At 37.4% G+C, this 19587-nt stretch overlaps 2 protein-coding genes and 1 long non-coding RNA gene across 5 annotated transcripts in view; 2 read left to right on the top strand and 1 right to left on the bottom strand.

Annotated features, from left to right (window-relative positions):
- The window catches only part of LOC125277973, a 40118-nt gene extending 28564 nt beyond the window's left edge, over positions 1–11554 (top strand). For 2 of the 3 annotated variants that reach the window (XR_007187023.1, XR_007187024.1), the window contains 4 exons: positions 4053–4110; positions 6397–6503; positions 8034–8106; positions 10807–11554. This is a non-coding gene — a long non-coding RNA (uncharacterized LOC125277973). Of the gene's footprint in view, positions 1–214; positions 287–4052; positions 4111–6396; positions 6504–8033; positions 8107–10806 lie in introns of all 3 variants that reach the window. The other variant, XR_007187022.1, reaches the window with a different exon arrangement.
- Positions 11555–14210: 2656 nt separating this feature from the next.
- Positions 14211–18514, bottom strand: xrcc3 (X-ray repair complementing defective repair in Chinese hamster cells 3). The gene is made up of 7 exons (XM_048206638.1): positions 18185–18514; positions 17969–18106; positions 17668–17880; positions 16502–16656; positions 15466–15678; positions 15286–15332; positions 14211–14807 (listed from the first exon to the last, which is right to left on the bottom strand). The coding sequence occupies exons 1-7, from the start codon at positions 18237–18239 to the stop codon at positions 14561–14563; spliced, it is 1068 nt and encodes a 355-aa protein (XP_048062595.1). The 5' UTR covers positions 18240–18514; the 3' UTR covers positions 14211–14560.
- A 189-nt stretch (positions 18515–18703) lies between these two features.
- Positions 18704–19587, top strand: part of brf1b (BRF1 RNA polymerase III transcription initiation factor subunit b) — a 92200-nt gene continuing 91316 nt past the window's right edge. Inside the window, 1 exon segment of the mRNA XM_048206642.1 lies at positions 18704–19008. The gene's annotated coding sequence lies outside the window, so the exon portion shown is untranslated.

Raw genomic sequence — 19587 nt, forward strand, 5'->3', positions numbered from 1 at the left:
CTTAAAACTTATTCTTACTTTAAAACATATATACTACTAATAATAATGTGTAGAAACAAAGTAAAAATAAGTGCAAACATCAATTTTCTAATTCAGTCTATTACTTATTACCAATTTAATCATTTTTATACCGCTTAAAGATGTTTTTTGATGGTTATACAGTATACTGTTTCTGAGAATATACATTTGTATTATGCACTGTATCTTCTTGCAGAGCTTTCCTGAGGTGTCAATGCAAACATTTGAGGCAAGACAGTGAGTCAGACACAGTTGCATAATTTCAGAGGTTAGAGGTTCAGTCAGACTCACATACCCCCTATCAATGCTTCACTCAAACAAACTCACTCATGTTAAAAATACATGTACCTCAACATCCGCTTTCTTCCTTCAGCCCGCTTCCCTTTTTACTATCCTCGTCTATCTCGCCTAAATGTATCTGACATTTCTTAATCCCAGTGCAGTGTGGTAAAAAATAAACCGCTGATTCGATTAACGCTTAAATGCAGTTCAGGGAAACTGTAGTGTATGATCTTTGCCTTAAATCCATCTTACTCAATCAAATGTGTGTCCTTGTACGTCAGCCTTATGATTGTAGATCGGTCTTATGAATGTTTTCGAAATGTCCTGAAGTGGAATAAATGTCTTGCTATTTTTTAAGCTATTGTAGATAACTAGTGTGTATTGCTGCAAAACCAGTACATGCGTTATAAAACTGTAGAGAAACATGCAGACCACTCTATCCATGAGAGGATGTTCCTGATCTGATGTCCAGACTGTCTGCTTCACTCCCCCCTGTGGCTCTCACTCCAGACACAAAGGATTTCTCTCACTTTTTCTAACAGCTTTTTGATACCCCTCCACACGCATGAATAAACTGATAGATGTGAACTGAAGAACAGATTCTGAGGCTGCGTGTGAACACTATGTGATAGTAAATGACTTTGTCTTTTAGCCCAAGCCTTTATTTTAATTGCTTAAAATACATTGATAAAAACTGAATAGATGCTTTTTAAATTCAGCAATCAAATTTCTCTTCATTTCTTCATAACATGCATTTTGTCCTGCTAAACTACTGCTAAAACCTGAACACTCTTCAAACACCCTCATTCGGCCCCTGCTAAATGGGCCGTGACAATGTATGACTGGTACTCTATCATCGCTACCCGGATAGGTATTGATTAGTCCCAGGATGACTGACTAGTGACTGGTTACTTTGTCTGGTTCGTCTATCTGGCCTAATTAACTAAATAACATGAAAGAATACATATTTTAGGGGGCAACACACAACGGTTCAAAAGTTTTGGGTCAGAATTTTTTTTTCTAAGGCTACATTTATTTTATCTCAGTAATATTGTTTTCTGTTAATACCTGTTTTCTATTTGAATATATTTTAAATGTAATTTATGATGCAAAGCTGAATTTTCAGCATCGTTACTCCAGTCTTCAGTGTCACATGATTCTTCAGAAATCATTCTAATATGCTGATTTGCTGTATTATTATTATTATTATTATTATTATTATTATGTATTTTTATTAATGTTGAAAACAGTTGTGCTACTTAATATTGTGGTAAAACATCTTATCAAATATTCCATATTGTGGAATATTTGGAAACCATGATACATTTTTTTCAGGATTCTTTAATGAATAGAAAGTTCAAAAGAAAAGCATTTATTTGACAGAAATATAATAATATAAAAGTCTTTACTGTCACTTTTGATCAATATAATGCATCCTTGATGTATAAAAATATAATTTCTGAAATGATAGTTGTACATACCAAATGATAGTGTACATCCAGGGTCAAAAATTAACTAATTAAACACACATGCAAAGAGAACTGAGAAAATTTACCATCTGTAAATATTTGTTAATGGCCATGAAACTGTACTATTTTGCTTTATTTAGGTGTTTAATTTTTACAAAAAAATTAAAATAAATAAATAAATAAATAAATAAATAAATAAATAAATATAATATAATATATATATATATATATATATATATATATATATATATATATATATATATATATATATATATATATATATATATATATATATATATATATATATATATATAGTACAGTCCAAAAGTTTGGAACCACTAAGATTTTTAATGTTTTTAAAAGAAGTTTCGTCTGCTCACCAAGGCTACATTTATTTAATTAAAAATACAGTAAAAAACAGTAATATTGTGAAATATTATTACAATTTAAAATAACTGTTTTCTATTTGAATAGCTTTCAAATAGAAAATATATTATATAATTATAATGTTACAAAAGATTAGATTTTCAGATAAACACTGTTCTTTTGAACTTTCTATTCATCAAATAATCCTGAAAAAAAATATTGTACACAAATATTTTGTATTCCTTCAGAAATCATTCTAATATGCTGATCTGCTGCTCAATAAACATTTATGTGTACAATTGTACAAAATATTTGTGTACAATATTTTTTTTCAGGATTATTTGATGAATAGAAAGTTCAAAAGAACAGTGTTTATCTGAAATCTAATCTTTTGTAACATTATAAATGTCTTTACTGCCACTTTTGATTGATTTAATGCATCCTTGCTGAATAAAAGTATTCATTTCTTTAATTTCTTTTCAAAAAAATAAAAATAAAAATTCTTACTGACCCCAAACTTTTGAACAGTAGTATATAATGCTACAGAAGCTTTGTATTTCAGATAAATGCTGTTCTTTTGAACTTTCTATTCATCAAGGAATCCTGAAAAAAAAGTACACAACTGTTTTCAACATAAAATAAATCATAAATGTCTATTGAGCAGCAAATCAGCATATTAGAATGATTTCTGAAGGATCATGTGACACTGAAGACTGGAGTAACGATGCTGAAAATTCAGCTTTGCATCACAGGAATAAATTACTTTGTCAAATATATTTAAATAGTACACAGTTATTTTAAATTGTAATAATATTTCACAATATTACTGTTTTTTACTGTATTTTTAATTAAATAATAGCCTTGGTGAGCAGACGAAACATCTTTTAAAAACATTAAAAATCTTAGTCGTTCCAAACTTTTGGACTGTACTGTATATATATATATATATATATATATATATATATATATATATATATATATATATATATATATATATTTTTTTTTTTTTTTTTTTTTTTGAGAAGGGGATTATTTCCTTGTATATTTTGCCTTTGTTTTCTTATAATTCATCTAAACCCATAAATTATGCTGCAGTTCCTAAATGGCAATTAACTTATCCACCAAAAACTATATTTACTCCCATTTGGTGCTTGGAAAGTGCTTATTTTGGAGCCTGAGACTGACATTAGTTTAGCCTTTACTACAAACAGAAAATGCTGCTAGGAAGGAATTGTTGCTTGGTGGTATATTCCTGACTAGCAGTCATCATTGTGTCATTCTCTCACACATACTGTAACAGACTGCAGTAATGTGCCTGTTTGTAATTGTGTGTAATTAGGATTATGAGAGTCTTACTATGAGAGAAACACTCACTCTCAATGGGAGTGTAATTATGGGGAGGATTTCATACAGCCATGGCCAATGCTTGTGTACATCCGGTTGATGGTCAGATCTACTTAGAGTCGTCGCAGCTGGGTAGGTGGCATGTCATCCTATTTGGGGAGTTAAGACAAGCTCTTACGCAGATAGGATGAGCCTTAAATCAGTGTCTGATTGTGGAGACTAGGTTAGGAAGTCTGTTTTAGTGCCGTAGTAATTGTGAGGTGGCACTTTGATTCACCATAAAATTATGTAATCAAACCATTTTAGGAAGGTTTAGCTGAGCTGTGGTCACCATTCAATGTCATTGTATGGAAAAGAGCAGCATGGATATTCTGCTAAATAGCTCATTTTATGTTCCACATTAGAAAGAAAGGATTTCAAATGACATGAGAACAAGTAACATTATTTTTTGTGATATTACTTTAACAGGAGCTTATCCCCCATGTATAACCTTCACCACACATAATATACATAGGACTCAGACATCACAGATGGTCTCTGATGTGTTTGCTGATGTTTGTGCTCTGTCCCCAGGTCGTTTAGAACAGAAGGTATTATCCAAAGAAGAGAGAACAGAAGAAGGACAAAATGGGTAAGAATAGAACATAGAGAAGAAATTACATAACACTGGAGCGGATACTCCAAGGTTATCTCAGGTCAAATTAATATAAAGCATGATGTCAGGCTCCACAGGGAACAATCAATCAGTCTCCATGAACAGGGACAGTCCAATACAGTAAAAACATAAAGGATGCTGACTGTTTAATTTGGAGCCCTGGAGTCTTTTTAGCTCATGCAGTGCATCAGTCATTGTTTTAGTTTATGGCCCCCCGAGTGATTGTCTTTCATTAATGACTTTCAGTATTTCATTTATGAACTTTGTGACCTTGAAATCACCTCTGTGCACCAGAGTCACTGTAGTTAGATAATTAAAATACCAGAACCATACTGTTTATTTTTGACATTGGTCCTCTTTTAATATAGGTAAGTACATGTCATAAGATGTGTTAAAGGCAGTCTTAGAGGTGTATTTCTCCAGAAGGCAACCCTTTGGGTACCTCCAAATATTTTAATGTCAGGGTTTCTGACATCCTTCCCTCCTAATGCCTCTTTGATATGTGACTCTAATAAAAATGCAAAATTGGTACGTTTCAGAGGATTACATAACACTATTGGGAACAGGCAGGAGGGAGTCAGTCAGTCTAGGACGATGCTGGCATTGCTAAAAACAGGAACTGATCTGAAATGTTCTTTCACCTTATGCTTTAATTTATCTTAGACCTGGTTCCACAAATGAGTAGTGTGTTGCTATCACAAGTGTTAGAGAGGTAGCAATGGTGTACTGATACATTTTCTATAGAAGAATATACTGAAGAATATGTCTTCAATATACACCGATCAACATTATGAGCACTGACAGGTCAAGTGAATTACACTGATTATCTCTTCATCACGGCACCTGTTAGTGGGTGGGATATATTAGGCAGCAAGTGAACATTTTGTCCTCAAAGTTGATGTGTTAAAAGCAGGAAAAATGGGCAAGTGTGAGAATTTGAGCGAGTTTGACAAGGACCAAATTGTGATGACTAGACAACTGGGTCAGAGCATCTCCAAAACTGCAGCTCTTGTGGGGTGTTCCCGGTCTGCAGTGGTCAGAATCTATCAAAAGTGGTCCAAGGAAGGAACAGTGGTGAACTGGAGACAGGGTCATGGGTGGCCAAGGCTCACTGATGCATGTGGGGAGCGAAGGTTGGCCCGTGTGGTCTGATCCAACAGACGAGCTTCTGTAGCTCAAATTACTCAAGAAGTTAATGCTGGTTGTGATAGAAAGGAGTCAGAATACACAGTGCATCACAGTTTGTTGCGTATGGGGCTGCATAGCTGCAGACCAGTCAGGGTGCCCATGCTGACCCCTGTCCATCGCTGAAAGCACCAACAGTGGGCACATGAGCATCAGAACTGGACCTCGCAGCAATGGAAGAAGGTGGCCTGGTCTGATGAATCACGTTTTCTTTTCGGGTGCGTGTGCGTGGCTTACCTGGGGAACACATGGCACCAGGATGCACTATGGGAAGAAGGCAAGCCGGCGGAGGCAGTGTGATGCTTTGGGCAATGTTCTGCTGGGAAACTTGGGTCCTGCCATCCATGTGGAAGTTACTTTGATACGTACCACCTACCTAAGCATTGTTACAGACCATGAACACCCTTTCATGGAAACGGTATTCCCTGGTGGCTGTGGCCTCTTTCAGCAGTATCCTTTATAGCTCCTGCCACAAAGCAAAAGTGGGTCAGGAATGGTTTGAGGAGCACAACAACGAGTTTGAGGTGTTGACTTGGCCTCCAAATTCCCCAGATCTCAATCCAATTGAGCATCTGTGGAATGTGCTGAACAAACAAGTCCGATCCATGGAGGACCCACCTCGCAACTTACAGGACTTAAAGGATCTGCTGCTAACATCTTGGTGCCGGATACCACAGCACACCTTCAGGGGTCTAGTGGAGTCCATGCCTCGACGGGTCAGGGCTGTTTTGGCAGCAAAAGGGGGACCAACACAATATTAGGAAGGTGGTCATAATGTTATGCCTGATTGGTGTATAATAAAACATTATGCCAAAAGCGGATCATTCATTCTTTTGAATTCAGGAATTAAAAACCTGTTCATCATTGACGAGGTATACTGAAGTAAACTCTTTTTTAATGTATTTACGAACCAAAAAAAAAAAAAATGTTTCTTGATTATCTGGAAATCATTTACTGTCATTCAATTTTCATGAAGCTCACCATCAGTTTTACTTATTGTTCACACACCAACAAACCCCTCTTTACGTTTCTCACATTTACCTCCCACTGCTGCTGACTATTGTGTATTTTTTCCAGCTTGGCTTCCTGTCACCATGGAGATGCCTCCTTGCCACAATGCCTCTGTCTCATTATGGATTCTTCCCAAAACGTCCTGGAAGTGATGTCTGGTCTTGCCTGACAATGTGAGTGTGTGATAGAGAACAAGATAGAGAGCAGGGAAACGCTAAAGGAGAGAGTATTCAATCTATTCTGTATTATCGAGCAATGCTGGAACAGCACAAGTTGTTGACAGTATATCAAACATGATTATTTAATCATTTCTCTTTTCTTTTTAATGAAATTCTTTGCTTCCATGACAAAGTGTGACCTAGTTCAGTCAAGGGGGTCTCAGAGTGCAAACCTCCCATTCTACAAAATCTGCATAACGGGTCAACCCAGCCTGCCTTTCTGAATAAAACTACTGTGTATCTCAAACTGTTTCATCTGCCACTGCACAATACCCTCAGTCAGTCCTTCACATGCCTGCTCCCTGTGGCATTGCCATGTGTGCTGATCTCGGTTCAGTTTAGTTGTTTTCTCTTCAATGCAATATGATGAAGGAACAGAACAGGCCGATTTTAGTGCAGACTTCTTTTAGTCAACTTGAATCTTGTCTGGATTGACACAGTAGGCTAGAATGGCTTGTTTGTCAAGTGATGCTAGTTGTGTTGTTTCAGGTCCTGTTTAGTGCGTTTTCAGTCACAGATACTCTATAGGCAGTAGTAAATGGCTCAATTTACTTATATTCTTTGCTGCTCTTTAAATCCTCTACTTTAACAAGTAACAAAATAATTTGTAAAGCAGTTTGTAAGTTTGTCTCATTTGAAACTCACTGCTCCTCCTGTGGTGGGGTTGTGCTATTGCACCCTCCTGCATCACTACAGATGATGTCATACTCTCCTGTTCTTCCCTCTCTGTGTTTGTTTACATTTGCTTTTTCTATTACAATGTATAGAACTTTTCTCCCTCTTATACCAGACATTGAGTTGTTATCAGTTCTGTGTTTTTGTTAATACATTGATTTTGTTGACAAGTTGACTTTAGGTACGGTACGCATTATCTTGGTAAACATTATATGAAATATTACATTTGTATAAGTTGACAACAATGATATGATATAAAGGATGATTTGAGCTGGATGTAATGCAATCCAGGTGGGATGGAGTTAAGGCTCTTGGAGAAAGAGTCTGCGGTGCAGCTGAGGGCCAATGGCGCAGGACTAATCCTGGTTGTCTTAGCAACCGACCAGCTGCTGTCTGTTTCCTGCCACAAAAGCCATTCAGATTCTCATTTTTCTTTCTGACTTTTGTACTAATCACTGTCTTTTCATATTCATGACATATATTTACTTTATACCCTCATTTTTGCACATATGTTGTTTTGGAGCATTAATCTGAGTGCAGCTGTGACTCATTTGATGGGAGTTGGGACGTGATTAGATTCTGCAATAGTCAAATTATCCCAAACCCCCCAGAAAAGCTGTTTCAGTGTCTGAGTATGCATCTGATTTAACATCATATCACAAATGTGCTCTTCTCATTTAAACCTGTTGGCAGGGTCAGAAATTAACCAGAGCTCAGGGCAAAAATACATTGTAATGATTAATGAATGAATGATGAATGAATTCCTCAAGATGTTTTACCTGTTGTCTAATACTTGTTGTCTTATTCTAGGCCTATCATGTTTTGGGCTGAGTTCCTCTGTGGACACTGTAATGACCTGTAGTATATATTTAATGTCTCTGAGGTGAGTGTTGTTGAATGTGTATCTAATATAAAGTGTTTTTTATGAAAAAAAAAAAAAAAAAAAACACTGAATGTGACCATATTACTTTAAACAATTCTTAAAGGATTAGTTCACTTTCTAATGAAAATTAGCCCAAGCTTTACTCTCCCTCAAGCCATCCTAGGTGTATATGACTTTCTTCTTTCTGATGAACACAATCAGAGATATATTAATAAATATCCTGATGCATCCGAGCTTTATAATGGCAGTGAACAGGGGTCATGAGTATGAGCTGAAGAAAGTGCCTCCATCCACATCCATCCATCATAAACGTACTCTACACGGCTCCGGGGGGTTAATAAAGGCCTCCTGTGAAGCGATGCGCTTGTGTTAAAAAAAACAAACAAAAAAAAACAATATTTAACAAGTTATAAAGTCAAATATCTAGTGTAAAACTCTTGCAGTTCAAAAAGCTTACGCTACGTCCTACGCCTTCCCTATTCAACTTACGGAAAAAGCTTAACTGACGCACCGTCAGTTTACACTTTCTTCATAACTTGAATATGGAAGGCGGTCTGGTGGAAGCTAGATATTTTACTTCATAACTTGTTAAAGCTGCAGTCTGTAACTTTTTAGGTTAAAAATGATCCAAAATCAATTTTTGAGCAAGTACATAACCAGCCAGTGTTCAAAACTATCTAATTATCTTGTCTCGACTCACAACGGTAAGCTTGTAATAATGTTTTATAATAAGAGCGACATGGTGGATTTCCGCGGGAAATTTCGAGCATGCAGCAGTTTCGTCTTTGCGTCATTACGTCACGTCCATAAACAGAAAGGAAGGAGTCCCGTCCAGGCTAGTCGGTTTTATCACGTGAGGATGCTGCTGGTATCTGCACATTTATAGCCTGTTCTCACAGCAGCTGAAATAATTAAACGTATCATTTTGATGGCGGATTGTAATCCAGAAAGATCCAAATGACAATCATCAGTGACAACTGAAGATTCACCCGTAGTCGAAAAGCAAAAGACTTGTGGAGTGGCTACAGAAATTGAAAACTACAGTTAACGCTAATATACACTAAGTACATAGTCACGCAATGCTGATGTTGTTTAACATTAACAATTTGAGAACAATATAACAGTAATAATAATTTTCACGGTTTGGCATGATCCGAGCTAAGCGATCGTTAGATTTAATCATCATTGGCAGCGCGATTTATTGTAGGCCTAATGCTTTTTTCCTCAGTTGGTCAGAACAAAAGTGGCAGAAATGTTACTTACTTGTTCAGATGATATTTTCCAGTGAAAATTCTTATATTGGTCATACTTTCAAGATGTAGAATCTGTGATTCTGAAGTACAGTATCCACACCGGTGTAGTGATTGACAGCAAACATTAGATTCATCCGCGCTGACGAGCTGTGCCGAGGCACAGCGCACGTACAGATAACTGTTCCGCATATGACTGCAATTGCAGGTTTCAAACAAGAGATGGCGACAGAGGAAAAATCACGGACTGCAGCTTTAAATATGGATTTTTTTTTTTTTTTACACAAATGCATCGCTTCGCTTTAGAAGGCCTTTATTAACCCCCCGGAGCTGTGTGGAGTATGTTTATGATGGATGGATGCGTCAGGATATTTATTAATATATCTCTGATTGTGTTCATCAGAAAGAAGAAAGTCATATTCACCTAGGATGGCTTGAGGGTGAGTAAAGCTTGGGCTAATTTTCATTTGAAAGTGAACTAATCCTTTAAAATTGTGAAATTTATTACATTAAAATATACTTTGACAGTATTGATCTGATTTTTATGGAAGCTTGTTTCTGCCACTGAATAAAAAATGTAATTGCCACTTTTTTTCCTCAGAGTGGCGAGATATAAACTCGCAAATGCATGTTATAATGTTAGAATTGTGTGATATAATGCTGCAATTCTGCAATTGCAATTAGATTTTATAACTCGCAATTGCGAGTTTTTATCTCACAGTTCTGAGAAAAGATGTCTGAATTGCCACTATTAACTCGCAATTGCGAGAAAAAGGTCAGAACTGCGAGATATAAACTCGCAATTATAACTCACAATTGCAGGTTTATATCTCGTAATTCTGACTTTATAATATGGTTTATAAGAACACAAATGTGTATATTGACATGGGTATTACAACATAAACATGGTTTATGCAAACTAAAAAAATTAAAAGGGCAAAAGTTTTCTGTGATAGGTAGATTTAGGGGTAGGGGGATGGAATATACAGTTTGTACGGTATAAAACCAATTAAGCCTTTGGAAGAGTCCCCGTAAACCACATATACAAGTGTGTTTCAGGTATACCCTACGTTATGGGGACAAAATGTCCCCACGAAGATGGCAATATCCAATATCCTGTGTTTTTTTGGTCCCCATGAGGAAAACGGCTTAAAAATCGTACTAAATTGTTTTTTGAAAAAGTAGAACGTTTTCTGTGATCGGTAGGTTTAGAAAACGGAATATACAGTTTGTACAGTATAAAAATCATTATGTCTATGGAATGTCCCAAAAAACACGACAAGCCAACATCCTAACCTCATAGGTATGCATTGTGTTTTAGCATCTGTGCTTCTGTCTTCCTTAGCCTAACATAATACTCAGCATATTTCTACATACACATGCTCCACATTTCTCCTCAAGTCTCAACACAAGAATCCATTTTTCTCTTCCTCTACCTCTCTTTCCCAAGATGGCCGTGTATGCATGTTTATATGAGAGAGAGAGAGCCTTGCAGCCTGCAGTCATTGCATCCGTCTCTCTGACGCCCTGGCTGAGACGAGTATACGTGGGATGCATACTAACAGACGCCTGCCTGACAAACCAGAGTCCGGCATGAAACTGCTTGATGTGCGCAAGTGTGAGCAGCTCTCAGTCATTTTGAAGACGGTGGCAGATGTGGGTGGTTATTCTGAAAGCTCTTCTGTGTGTAGCCCGTTGGGACCGGCGGAGTTACATAACAAGGTTTTCATCAGCGCGGCAGTAAACAGCTGAGTGGAAGGAGGAAAATGTGTGTTTTGTAGCAGGGGATGGTAGGGGGTTGAGTTGAGGTTGCAGTGCGATGGATGGAGAGGGTTCTTGTCTTGCCGAGGGTGGGGGTGGTCAAACAATCTGGGACAGACAGCCCATGTGATCGTCGCCATGGTGACAGGACGAGCTCAAAGGCGAATGTAGCTGCTCACAGCATTTGGTTGCTTATGAGTGCGTTTGTTTGTGTGCGCTAACATTCAGGTTTCCAATGTTGATGAAGTGACTTAGTCAGTGCGTGTGTGTATGTGTTAAGTAGCTTGGCAGGATTATAGGCCTATCCAGAAACTCCTTTCTGTGTAGCTGGACTTTAATCACTGCCAGGCATTTTTGCACTTTCGTTTGTAACGTCATCTTGAAATGTGCAGCTCAAGAGGATATATGCTCCAAAATTACATGCTCTGTGAAAAATAGTATGAAATGGAGTTGCATGACTCAGGGGTTTTCACATAATCTGTAGTATGGTTTGGGCTCCAGTGTTGGGTCAGTCCTTCCAGAAGACCCAGCATGCATCAAAAATCAATTGATGATGTGATGTGAAAGCAGAGGGGAAAATGTGACCTCTATAAACAAGTTGGGCACTAGTAAAACATCTATACAAAAGTTTCACTGTCAGTAAAATATTTTTTTTTCTTTTTTGTGGGAAGGAAATTAAAGGGTTAGTTCACCCAAAAATGAAAATTCTGTCATTAATTACTCACCCTAATGTCGTTCCACACCTGTAAGACCTTTGTTCATCTTCGGAACACAAATTAAGATATTTTTGATGAAATCCGATGGCTCAGTGAGGCCTGCATTGCCAGCAATGGTACTTCCTCTCTCAAGATCCATAAAGCTACTATAAGCTACTTAAATCAGTTCATGTCAGTACAGTGGTTCTATCTTAATATTATAAAGCAATGAGAATATTTTTTGTGCACCAAAAAAAGCATATATGTAGTGATGGCAGATTTCAAAACACTGCTTCGTGAAGCTTCGGAGCTTTACAAATCGAATCAGTGGTTCGGAGCGCCAAAGTCATGTGATTTCAGCAGTTTGGTACGTGATCTGAATCCCTGATTCGACACAAAAGATTTGTAACACTCCGAAGCAGTGTTTTGAAATCGGCCATCACTAGATATTTTTAAAAAGTCATTCATTTATTTGTTTTTTTGCACACAAAAAATATTCTCATCGTTTTGTAATATTAAGGTAGAACCACTGTACTCACATGAACTAATTTAAATATGTTTTTAGTACCTTTATGGATCTTGAGAGAGGAAATACCATTACTGGCAATGCAGGCCTCACTGAGCCATTAGATTTCATCAAAAATATCTTTGTGTTCCGAAGATGAACAAAGGTCTTAGGGGTGTAGAATGACATGAGGGTGAGTAATTAATGACATTATTTTCATTTTTGAGTGAACTAACCCTTTAATGTTTAATGCTTTTATTCAGCAAAGATGCATTCTGTACACAAGATTTCTACTTTAAATAGTCTGACTGCAGTTATTTTGAGCTTTCTGTTCATCAAAGAATCCACAAAAAAATTACACAAACTGTCCAACTCTTCAACATTGATAATAGGAATTCTGTCATGACAAATCTCTAGAGATTGGTATGGTAATAGAGATTGGCATGGTAATGGATATGGCAATGTTAATGTATTTGGTCTTGGTGGAATAGATCTGCTATGCTGCTGCTGCTACTGAGACTTGCTACTGCCAATACATTCACAGAAATTGCCGTGAGCATGTAAGACATGCTGCTCCTGCTGCAGCATTTAACCCCCATAGCAGATCTATACAGGTGGAGCTGGGGAAGGTGAAGGGTTTCTGAAAGCGTGCAGCAGACTGCTAACAGCAACACTACCAGTATTTGTTTGAATGTTGAGCCACGGCTCATTGGCCGTTGATGCAACAGCAACCAATCCTTTTCTCACACCTGCCAAATATATCAGTACCATGCTTTAAGTTTTTTTTTTCAAACCCATTTTCACAGCTTCCTTGGTGGTGCCCTTGTGCAGCCTGTGCCATCTATGGTAACAAGGATGCTTTATCTTAGCATACTGTGGATAAGTTATTGATATCATTGATACTGTATATCTGCCCTCAACTTCAGGATTAGATGATCTATTATGCATGTCCTGATATTGCTAAGTTAGATGCGTTCCTGGGTCAACATATTTTGATCCAGGAACAACATTCTAGTCTGAAAATTTAGTCTTAACCCTATTCCTACCCCTAAACCTAACCCTACCAATAAAATATCCCAAAAATCAGAGGGAAATGATAGATGAATAACACTGACGTAGAAGCACCAATTCATAATTTTAAGCCTAAACTTGACAATCTGTAAACTTGTCCCTCAAATCTGATTTGAATGTTGTTCCAGGATCAAGAAAATTGTTGACCCAAGAACATGTTGAACTCAGCAATATCAGGTTATGCGATCTATTATTGGGGCAATTTCATATGCAAGATGTGGCATGTGTACACTGAGTTTTGTTGGATCTTAGCCCCCTCTGCTGGTCAAAACTCATAAAGAGTCACAGGTGACTTATAACAGGTCTCAAACGTAGAAGATATGCTGGTAGAATGATAAAGACAAAACAGGAGATCTGAAAATGGGTGCCACTGTTTTATCTATTTGAATAGGTGCCACTTTTTTTGAAAAATCTACATTTACTATCTCCATATACATTTTATAGTAATAAATTAGTTATTTCTAAATTTTAATTTTACATGGTCATATGACCCTTTTTGCACATGGTTTGGGTTTACAACTGGGACACACCACCTTTGTAGAAAAAGACACAGACTGTTTTGCCTTTCTGTTTGAAATTGTATAGTCTTGACTGTTAATTTCAACATGATTAATGCTATATTGAGTGTTGTAGGTTGGTAAATTGAGTGATTGGACTCTTGACAGTGCTATAGCAAATTGAGTTTGCTTTGTTTTCTGAAATGGGTGAACACATTTCTCTTCAAGGGTAGCAGTGAAGCAGTGATTAGCCTTTATTTAGCTTGCTTATGCTGCATATAAAATGATAGTTCCAGTCCTTGATAATGATTGGCTGAGCTTTGACTTCTTGGGGCTTTATTGCTTTATTGTAACTGTTTATTGTATGAAAACTGTAACAACATACAGGTATACGTAAGGAAAACATTTATTCAGTGTCTCAAGGGCATAATAATAATAATAATAATAAAATTTAAATTATTATAAAAATAGGGTTAGATTATACAAAATTGTCTGCACATAATACCTGTGAGAATTTTAATTAATAATCATGTGCATTCATTTCAAATGGTAAAAATGTAGCCATTCCTAACAAAAACAAAAAAAAAAAAACATTCAAATGTGCTTTAAAAACATGTATGTCCATTAGCATCTGTTAACTGCCATACTGTGTTGAATGTAGTCTCCGATCATTGATCATGAAGAGCTCTGTGGCTGTAGCTCGGAGTCGTTATCGGAGATCCCTCTCACTCCTTCCTCCCAAACCCCACACAGGCAGCTCGCTCGAGGGAGGTGTGGGGCAAAGACCACTTCTAATTTCCGCAGAGCACTGCTTCGGCTGTCTGATTTTACTTGTCCTGCCAATCTTGTGAGCATGAGCCTCACCATCACTTGGTTGGCCCAAGCAATGCCCAATGCAGGAAGCACCTTACTGCCCACCAGCCTGTGTAGATCAAGTTATAGAAGACTTATTAAAGAGCTTCAAAAGCATAAAGTATGATCTGTCCGGTTTTGTAATTACTAGGGATGTGCGGGACTAGTCGTATAAAAGATGTTGACATTGAAAATACTAGCTGTTAAAGGGATAATTCACCCAAAAATGAAAATTCTGTCATTTACTCATCCTCAAGTTGTTCCAAACCTGTATGAATTTCTTTATTCTGCTGAACACAAAAGAATGTATTTTGATGAATTTGGGTAAGCAAACAGTTGTGGCACCACTGACTTCGCACTAAAATCGCACATACAGGTTTTTGATTGTCCTCTTGGAGATTGTTAGACTAGTCCTTTAAAAAATTTAAACATTAATGAAACTAGTTGTGGTGCACATGCTTAGTAATTACAACAAGTCTCCTGAAATGAGCTTAGCTGTTGTATTCTGGCCCTTTTGCTGCTGGCAAAACTGACACAAACACACTCACCCATAGTCACACCTTCCTGGATTTGGGCCGTCCACAACATCTGTAACCTAGGACAGATAAATAGCGTACAGTGAGAGCTATTTCTGTGTAATTAAATTTAAATTATAATGTCTATAGCGTTTACAGTGAATATTGTATAATATCTCTGATTAGGTGTTGGAAATCAGATGGAGGTCTGACCTGGTTGACGCAGACTACAGGTGCACCATATGCATGACTCAGGCGGTGGAGTGTACTGGAAAAAGCCAGCAGGTGGCGTGACCTCTGTATAGCCTCATCAGCCTGGAACTCACTGCGAAACAGAGCAGCCACAGAGTCCACCACCACCAGTCTCACCAGACCTCGCTTCAGCAGCACAGGCACACGCTGAGACACGCACGCCTGCAGAGCCTCCTGCTCACATACGCACCAGCATTAAAGGGTTAGTTCACCCAAAAATTAAAATTCTGTCATTAATTACTCACCCTCATGTCATTCCACAACTGTAAGACCTTCTTTCATCTTGGGAACACAAATTAAGATATTTTTGATGAAATCCGAGAGGAATATGACTCGTCCATACACAGCAATATAATCACCACTTTCAAGGTCCAGAAAGGTACTAAAGACATTGTTAAAATCGTCAACGTGACTGCAGTGGTTCAACCTTAATGTTATGAAGTGACTAGAATACTTTTTGTGTGCAAAAACAAAACAAAAATAATGACTTTATTCAACTATTTTCCTCTTCCCTGTCACTATGTTACGCAGTTGGGTCAGTGAACGCATTGCAGAGCTTTTGTGTTTGCGCTGATGCAGGAGCCGGCCGATAACGAGTCTGCGTTCTGATGCAGAACCTGGAAGCGCTGAACGTAAACGGCATAAGAGAATGACACAGAAGAGAAAATATTGTTGAATAAAGTTGTTATTTTTGCACACCAAAAGTATTCTCGTCGCTTTATAACATTAAGGTTGAATCACTGTAGTCACATCAACCTTTTTAACAATATCTTTAGTACATTTCTGGACCTTAAAAGTGGTGATTATATTGCCGTCTATGGACGAGTCATATTCCTCTCTGATTTCATCAAAAATATCTTAATTTGTGTTCCCAAGATGAACGAAGGTCTTACATGAGGGTGAGTAATAAATGACAGAAATTTCATTTTTGGGTGAACTAACCTTTTAAGACCTTTCTAATGGTTATTAACTTAAGAAGAATTCTTGCCAGTCTCACCAGGTCAGCTGCATGCTCGATGTAGATGCTGTCAGTAAAATGCCGGCTGCGGATCAGAGCTGGAGGTAGATCTGGTCTGAGCCGGGACTGCTGGGTAATGAGTTGCCGTAGTCGTTTGATGGGGAAAGAGTCCTCGGTGCAAATATAAACGGCTCCTGTTAAATGACCATATAAAATGTGATTTAAAAAAGGAATTCATCAGAAATGTGTCAAAACGATTACACTGCCCTCCAAAAGTTTGGAAACGCCCTAGAAATGTGGGGTTTTGGACAATATTGGCATGAATCCTTTTTACTTTGTGGTAATTTTGCACTGATAAGGGACAACACAAACTATGAAAACGTATTTTATTACATAAACAGTTTATACATAGAAAAAAACTTAAATTTTCGATTCATCAAAATATCCACCATTAGCAGCTATCTGACCTAAACTGGGTTCTAATTGGTTCATTGTATTCTAAACTTAATTGGCAATCAATTGTTGAAGCTATTAAGGTGTGCTGACCCAAAAATCTTTTACAAACCTGGGCCAAGTTTAAACCAGTAACCAGGCATCACAGCTGGCAAAGGGGCATGTCTGACTTTGACATGTATATATTGCCATTATTATGTAATCAAAATGAAAATTATTATTGCCGGTCTTCAATGATAATGTCAAGTTATTGTAATGTATTTGCACCAAAAAATGATAAGGATTTATGCCGATATCATCCAAAACCACACTTTGCTAGGGGTGTTTCCAAACTTTTGGAGGGCAGTGTACTTTCTTCTCCTTCTACCACAGAAATCTCACAGTTGCCATTAGAGTTTCTCAAACTGTGCTCAGATTTGACAAGATACTGAAATAAGTGTCTATTTGATGCGTTTATGAAAGCTGTAATGAAAATGGTCTTAAAAGTGGTTCTCAATCAGTGGGCCGGGTCTCACTAGGAGACTGATCAAGATATTCTTTATTTTATTTTATTTTTTTTTCTTTTAGCATTGAAGAACCAGAAGGGATTAACACAATCTTGAAAAGCTGGATATATGAGGGCATTTTAAAAAGTGTGATTTCTATACCTGGAATTTAAACCACCTGGTGGTTACTATTTAAAAAAAAAAATCTTAAAATGCAATTAAATATTTATTTTATTGGGTAGAAACTGAGTTTAAAAACACCCTTACCTGAGTTCAGCCCTCCGTTTTCCCGTGGATACTGGACAGATAGGCAAAGCTGCAAACAAAACTGAGTTTTCCCAGCAGCACTCTCGCCTGCCAGCTCTGTTATTCCTCGTAACGGGAGACCGCCGCGCACCAGACCGTCCAGAATGGGACAGGCAAAAGAAAGCCTGTGTCCAGGTTCCAAAACAGGACATTCTCCCTGGATCAGCTGTAGAGCTGAGAATACATTAAAATAATAGTTTAGCTTCAAAAATAGCTGAATCTCAAATGGTAGTAGACGATTGTTGCAATAAACGAAGCCCACCTGTGACCGGGCTGGACTTGCGGACAGCAGCTGCTACAGCAGAGTGAAGATGCTGAACATCTGTCTTTGACAAGCGCGTCAGTCTCTGCACATCTGGACCAGACACACGGAGGATCTCCTTCGCTGATCTAAAATTGGCTAAACAATAAAATATCATTAAACAAGAAGCGAATTCAGCTTTAGACTGAGTGTACTCGAGCGGGATTTCTTGTCAACCTTTTTTAACAGCAGCAATAATCCTTGGATTCAGCTCAAGTTGTTCCCACTCCATCACCTCCCGCGGATCTCCATTTAAACGGTGTAACGTTAGTAAAATAACGTGTAATTATTATTTTAACCCACTAAAACGACCAGCTCACATTTTGAACGGCACACAATTTACTTCCCGGTCAACATGTCAAAAATTCTGTCAAAATCAAAGTCTCAAATCCAGTCGATAAACGATTTTATTATTTTAACCTGGCAGTGTTAATACAAGGACAGACAAGCCACTACAAATATAACGAAAAATACTTTAGCAAGTCAATAAGAGAAAGAGTGCAATATCGGCTAAACACCTCACACCCCCTTCATATTATCGCGCTTTAAGAGCGGAGTCCGCCACTGGCCCAGTCCATATCAAAATGGGGGTGTTTGGAGTGTAAGCGTTTGACTATGTAGATTAACTGGGATTATAATAAAGATAAATTTATGAATAATATTTCCTAAAACTCGTATCCTGTCATAAAGCGACACATATTAGATAAATAAACTAATCAAACAACTAAACGAAGAACTGTGGCTTAGTGGCCACCCCTCTATATTCAGCTTTTAGAAAAGCCCATAATGTCGTCTCGCAGTTGGGTAGAAAGCCTTGGTTGAAAGTCACTATTGTAATGGTGTTATTAAATCAAATTATATATTTTACCATAACTTGTAGGCATGTTGCTCAATGAAATGAAATGCTTGCTAATTAAATAGTTTGTGAAAGCTAACAATAAACAGGACTGGAGGATACTGGTTTAAACTGTTTGTTCTTAAGTCTTTACTTCCTTTGACTGGTGAGTGGTTTGCTGCTATTGAAAGCTAGCGTTAATGGCTTATATTTATGTGCGTCTGTATAATATAAAACAAAAATAAAGCGATACATTGGGCTGTTTGTATTATGTTTACAGTAGTATCATACAGGTCTTATGCAAGCTAGCTTTTCATTTTGTAGCATATGTACACCTACTACTAAATCATATCAAAACATTAGCTTAGCAAGGATTATATATACTAGAAGTATACATTAGAGATAATGCTAATATGAAGTTAATTCTATTATATAGAAAAATAAATATGTGCACGATACCGAAGATGGGTTAAGTGAGCATTGTGTGTCTAACCCGGGAAGGCTGTTGTGTAGCAGAGCGGAATATCACCGACGTTTGAAAACTGGCGACCCGAGTTCAAATCCCGGTCTCGACATAGTTTAGGTACTATTATATCGTTCACGAAGTACTACATTAAGCAATTTTATTAAGTATATTATTATTATTATGCTGTCCTATTCCGAATAACAATAAACTGACGTTGTAGATGATGTGTTTGTTTGCCAATCGTTTGTTGTTCAGTAATGGTGTACATGTTGTCTTCTT

This window comes from Megalobrama amblycephala, linkage group LG11 (genome assembly GCF_018812025.1).
Source record: "Megalobrama amblycephala isolate DHTTF-2021 linkage group LG11, ASM1881202v1, whole genome shotgun sequence".
NCBI classification, from domain to species: domain Eukaryota; kingdom Metazoa; phylum Chordata; class Actinopteri; order Cypriniformes; family Xenocyprididae; genus Megalobrama; species Megalobrama amblycephala.

What these genes read in the sequence shown, in the direction of transcription:
- xrcc3 (XM_048206638.1), bottom strand. Translation starts at nt 18,239, where the DNA reads ATGGAGTGGGAACAACTTGAGCTGAATCCAAGGATTATTGCTGCTGTT. An exon ending in CAAGTCCAGCCCGGTCACAG is followed by an intron (nt 17,881 to 17,968) that starts GTGGGCTTCGTT and finishes ATGTATTCTCAG; the next exon opens with CTCTACAGCTGATCCAGGGA. An exon ending in CTGTAGTCTGCGTCAACCAG is followed by an intron (nt 15,333 to 15,465) that starts GTCAGACCTCCA and finishes TATCTGTCCTAG; the next exon opens with GTTACAGATGTTGTGGACGG.